The sequence below is a fragment of the Molossus molossus genome, unplaced genomic scaffold (assembly GCF_014108415.1).
Source record: "Molossus molossus isolate mMolMol1 unplaced genomic scaffold, mMolMol1.p scaffold_m16_p_1, whole genome shotgun sequence".
Lineage (NCBI taxonomy): Eukaryota > Metazoa > Chordata > Mammalia > Chiroptera > Molossidae > Molossus > Molossus molossus.
Window position 1 is genome coordinate 212137742 of NW_023425344.1, and position 6122 is coordinate 212143863.

The window sequence follows — 6122 nt, forward strand, 5'->3', positions numbered from 1 at the left end:
CAAGCTGGCGAACAAACGGCTGGGGTAAAACCGTCTTACCCTGAGGTGAGGGCCCGCAGCACCCACAACGCAGACACCCTAACGAAAGCAGGGAGCGGCGGGGAGGGAAGGCGGACAGGTGACGCCGGTCCTGCTGTGCGCTCTGCTCCCCGGCAGGCCCTGGGGGGCTCTGGGGGGCCCTGCGACAGGGGACACCGCCAGGGCAGAAGCTCAGGGCCGGCCCTGGTGGGGCGCCGGCAGGCAGCACGCCTTGCAGCCCTGCTGTAGCGAGGAGCTCCTAACGCGATCTAGACATTTCTTGAAATTCCAATGAAAACATCAAGAGAAATGTTTGTAAATATTGGCAAACTTCGAACTTGAAAATGGGGAATGAAGTGCCAGAAGTGGCCGAGGCACTTAAAAGGAGGAGGAAAGAGGGAGGTGCCTGATTCACCCCGCCAGATATTCAGACAGGCCATCAAGCCTTAATAATAACTTTTGTTTTAAAAGGTTTTGTGGATACAGGAATAGACCAATGATTCAGAATAGAGAGTCTAAAAATAAATAAACATGTCATATTATTATATATAAATAAATGACATTTCTCCTATGTACCCAGAACTTTGTGCATAAGGAAAGTGTCATCGAAAATCAGTACAGCCAGGCCAGTGTGGCTCAGTGGACTGAGCATTGTCCCAAGGACTGAGAGGTCCCAGTTCGATTTCTGATCAGGGCACATGCCTGGGTTTCAGGCTAGATCCCCAGTAGGGGGTGTGCAGGAGGCAGCTTATATATGTGTATCTCTCATGTTAATGTTTCTATCTCTCTCCCTCTCTCCCAAAAAATCAATAAAAACTTATTTTTAAAATATCAGTACAGAAAAGATGAATCGTTCAAACTATGATTCAGTGTTGAAAAACTGATTTACTATATGAAGAAAAATAAAACATCTCCAACTAAAAAGATGAACTTCAGAGAGAACTAGAGATATCAAAGGGAAAAATAAAATTATAAAGCTAACATAAGAAAAGTATTGAAAGACTATCTTTGGAAACTTAGGACAAAAAATGATTTGTTTTAAAAAATTTTAAAGTGGCTGGCCAGTGTGACTCAGTGGCTGAGCATTGACCCATGCACCAAGAGGTCACCGTTTTGATTCCCGGTCAGGACACATGCCCAGGTTGTGGGCCAAATCTCCAGTGGGGGGCATGCAGGAGGCGGCCAATCGAAGTTCTGTCTCATAGATGTTTCTATCTCTCTCTCCCTCTCTCTTCCTCTCTCTAAAATCAATAAAAAAATTTTAAAGGTGTAAACCATAATAGAAAAAATTGACAGACTTGATAAAAAATAAAGTTATCATTTGACAAAGGACACCATAAAGTTAACAAATGGGTAACATAAAGAAAAGATATTTATCCTGAGTAGAACCAAGATATTAATTTCTAGACTACACAAAGAATATATTAATTTCTAGACTGCACATAAATAAGAAAAAAACGTGAACTCCAACAGAAAAATAGTCCAGTGATATAAATATTCAATTCATAGTAAAGAAAGTAGAAAGAGCTCACAAATACATGGGAAAATAGGCAATGCTAATAACCAGAGATGTGTAAGTTTTTACACGGAATGTATTGGGGTGACTTTGGTTCACAAAACCCTACAGGTTTCAAGTGTACAGTTCAACAAAACATCATCTGCAAAAGAGATGCGTAAATTAAAACAATAAGATAACTTTTATGTCTATCAGATTGGTACAAAATTGGAAAGTCAGATAATGACAAGTGTTGGAGGCTATTTGGGGAATTATGAACCCTCATACATTGCTGGTAGGAGTGCAGCCCTAGGTACAGTTATGCTACAATGTAATCTGATGTTATTTACAGTATATACCTGAGAGAAATTCTCACACCAGTCTCAAAATGATCATGTACAAGGATGTTCATGGCACATGTTCATTACAATGCAGATTTTGGACAAGGTAGATTTATGTAGTGGTCAAAAGCAATGAACTACAAGTACACAGGGCAACAAGAACACATCTTAAAAACAGTGTGGAAGGAAAAATTAGAGCTGGAATGAGATCTATATAGGTACAACATCATTTATTTATATTAAAAGATATACAAGAAAAAAACATTGCATATCTTCCAGGAATACCTACATATCCAAGGAAAACCATGATCTGCATTGGAGGAGGTGCCTACGGAAATGTGAGGACCAATGGGAATGAGGTTTGTGATGATGTTGGCGTGATGTGAACTGAAGGATAAGATTAATTCAACTGTCTGAACTTGAGTTTAAAAATAAAATCCCCATAGTGGAAAAGTTTAATGAGCATTCTTTTTAAATATGCTAAGATCAGGTGCAGCTGTGGCTGCTGGTGTACCCTGTATGCTTATCACCAGCTGCTCCTCCACCTTCACTGGAGACCGGCTGGTCCAACACATCCTTGGAATAGAAGCTCTTGTGGAAGCGACTGCCAATGATGCTGTGAGATATTATCCTTGGACCATTGATAATAAGTACTATTCAGCCGACATCAGTCTGGGTGTAGTGCCCAACAAGTTTCTTGTCACTACAGAGATTGCAGAGTCTGTCCAAGCATTTGTGGTTTACTTTGACAGCACACAAAAATCTGGTCTTGATAGTGTCTCCTCATGGCTTCCCCTGGCAGAAGCATGATTACCTGAGTTGACGATCTTGGTCTGCAACAGAGTGTCTAAGAATGGTGTAAACCGACAAAAAGCTCAAGAATGGTGTCTAAAACATGGCTTTGAACTGGTAGAACTTAGTCCTGAAGAGTTGCCTGAGGAGGACGATGACCTCCCAGAATCTACAGGAGTAAAGCGAATTGTTCAAGCCTTGAATACCAATGTCTGGTCCAACATAGTGATGCAGAATGATAGGAACCAAGGCTTTGGCCTTCTCAGCTCATTGGGTGGAGCAAACCATAGCATTGGGTCAGCAGACACCTGTCACTCAGAGCAGCCCCATTTGCCAGCAACAGATAGGACTGAATCCCTCTTGGATCATCAGGGTGGTGCAGATGCTCAGGTTGACAGCATTGTGGATCCCATGTTAGATCTGGATATTCAAGAATTAGCCAGTCTTACTACGGGCGGAGAAGATTTAGAGAATATTGAAAGACTGTTTTCAAAGTTAAAGGAAATGAAAGACAAGGCTGCGACGCTTCCTCACGAGCAAAGAAAGTTGCATGCAGAAAAGGTTGCCAAAGCATTCTGGATGGCAATTGGGGGAGACAGAGATGAGATTGAAGGCCTTTCATCTGACGAAGAACACTAGTTTTTACACGGAATGTACTAGGGTGTGACTAGCAAAGACGCTAACTCTCCCTACCCAATACTTTTCTGTCAACACAGTTATATGTTGCTGAAGTTGCCATCATTATGTTGGCCACCTGACTTGTTCATAGGATCCCCTTCATTTTAGCTTTCAGTAGAGAGTTAAGGAGAATGCTGTTCTCCTTCAGGATATTGTAAGACAGGAGTATAATGACACTAAGGACTGAGAATTTTTCAGATACACTTTTTTGTTCTAGGAATAGGAGTGGAATGGAGGCTCAGAGGTCTGTGATTTGCCCAAGTTAAAGAAGAGGAAAACCGCTAAGCCACTCCTAGTCAACCTCTTAGGTGGCTTCCCCTGCGTCCACACTTGGTTACTGCAGGTCAGGAGCTAGTGCCACCTTTCCTGGGCCTTCTGGACTTTCTGCTTCCAAGGAGCTTGCTGCTCTGAGCTTTGATGCTTTTGGTGGGAAGAAAGGAAGCAGCTGCAGATTTGATTTGTGCTACAGTATAGGTGGGGCCAATGACAGTGGCCCTCGGGTTAGTATCTAACTTAAAAAAAAAAATTGCTCTGGGTGTTTCCATTAAAATATAGTGTCTTAGTTCATGCTAGAAAGTATTAAAAAGCCAGTGTGTATTTTTAGACTATAATAAATGAGGAAAGTTTTCCTGCTCTGGTAGGGATAAAACAGACCCCTTTACAAAGTTGTTGTGGGGTGGGGGTGGGGCAGTTTGCATGTGTGTAGGAGACAGAGAGTAATAAGTAATTCTCTACAGGGGCCATTGAAACAGTATGTGATCGCATATTGAGATTCTGGCATTACTATTATCATGAAGGATCTCTCCTTCCTTGGAGTTCTCGAGATGTCATACTTTATACCCTCAAAACAAGACAAGTTTCCTCCTCCTCCTCTCTGAAAGACAGAACACTGCCAAAATAGGAACACTAAAGTGAGTGAGGTCGAAAAGGGTGTGGAATAGCCCTGGCCAGTTTAGCTCAGCAGTTGAGCATCGGCCTGCGGACCACAGAGTCCCAGGTTCGATTCCCGCTAGGGGCACGTACCACCAAAAAAAAAAAAAAAAGAGAGAGAGAGAGAGAAAAGAAAAGGGTGTGGAATGTTAGGCAGTGCACCCCTGAGTACCTTGTGTTACTTCCTGGCTAGCAGGTCCCCAGAGGTAAAGTTTCCAAGAGAGTGGGAAATACAGCAGAAGAGTGGGAAATACAGCAGATAACTGGTCACCGTGGTGGTCGCTGCATGGCTCTAAGAGTCCCAGCGCACCAGAGCTGGCTGGTGCTGGCACATGGCCCGAGAGCTGCTGGTCTGTGCTCACCGGCAGAAACAAGCTTCAGACCTCGCTGAGCTCGTCCTCCAAGCACTGCGGAGCGGGAGGCAGAGGAAAGGAAGGCGCGTGGTGCCCGCCAGTGTGACCACAGGAGCGGAGGTTACAGCGATGGACATTCAGGGAACTTTGGTGGCTCTCTCTCTCAGCTTGCTTGGTGACTTTCTTTTCCCTTTTTTTAACTATTCTGAAGGATTAGTGAGTCTGTAATTTACCACCATTCCATCGGTGTTTCTTTGAGATGACTGTATCAGCCATTCATTAGGAATGTAAGGGAAGTTGGCTCCTTGTTGCAAAATGAAAGGTTAACATGGTTTTCTTAAAACCTGAGAGGTTTCAGAAAATAAATTAGGATCACATGGTTAGAGAAAACAGACTAGAAAAGGTTGTGAACTTGATTTTGTGGATTAAATAAAGCCAGACGATTAAAATGTGAATAAATAAATAAATAAATAAGCTAAGATCAACAACAAAGAGAGGCACATTGCAAAAATTAAATTAAATGGTCACTTTAGACTTTATCTAGGAACTAATTTTCTCAAGAATAGAAAAGCCCTATTGCCTCATAAATCCAGCATCATCCAGGAAGTGATTCAAAATGTTAAGCATTTCTTTATAGAGATGTCTTATGGGAATGGCACCGGGGGAAAAGCAATGTGTGAAACATTTTATTAACAGGTGGAATAAAACCTTATGTTTGTTCTTCAGGGCTGGTTTCAAAGAAAACCACGAGGATAGTAACATAATAGCTTGTAGAAGTGATGAAGTGACATTTACTGTACGTACAGACAACACCCACTACGCCAGGACAATTCTAAAGGCCAAAAATATTAGAATAAAAAATAATAATAAAGGCATCTATCTTTTTATTTACCTTATTTCTGATTTTGCTATTAGCAGCCATACAATGTTTAAATGAATTACCATTTGTTTTTGTTTGTTTTTATCCTCACCTGAGGACATTTTTCCATTTTTTGTTCAGATACAGTGGGAGGGAGAGAAAGAAACATCAACGTGAAAGGGACACATCAAGCTGTCTTCCACACGACCCAACCAGGGCCAGGGACAAACTGCAACCAAGGTACGTGCCCTTAGTGGGAACCGAACCCAAGTCTCTCTGGACTGCAGGCCAATGCTCTAACCGCTGAGCCAAACGAAGTACCCTTTGAAGACTACTTTCTATTTCAGTGATTCACAGCTATTATTATAAAGCTGGTCAATATATATAATAGTATAGTTGTAACTTCATTTCAAAAGGACTTCACTGCCAAAGGAATTTCATGATACATGCGGTATAGCCCTTATATCTACAGAAAGGGCTGGAAATGAATGACAGGCCTGTGAGTTCTGCCCCTTTTAGATCTGCAGTCATTTGCATGGTGTTGGGTGGTGTCGAACCAGTGGGTTGTCGATCCCCGAACAGCATTTGCTGCTCCTCTCCTTCCCGCCCTGCATGGACTGTCACCAGTGCATCACTAATTGAACATGATGGGCACT

General features: G+C 42.4%; 1 protein-coding gene across 1 annotated transcript; it reads left to right on the forward strand.

Moving 5' to 3' along the window:
* Positions 1–2331: 2331 nt before the first annotated feature.
* LOC118623433 (alpha- and gamma-adaptin-binding protein p34-like) lies at positions 2332–3285 on the forward strand. The gene is given in 1 exon segment (XM_036251000.1): positions 2332–3285. A coding segment is annotated over 1 exon segment (954 nt).
* The last annotated feature ends 2837 nt before the right edge of the window (positions 3286–6122 follow it).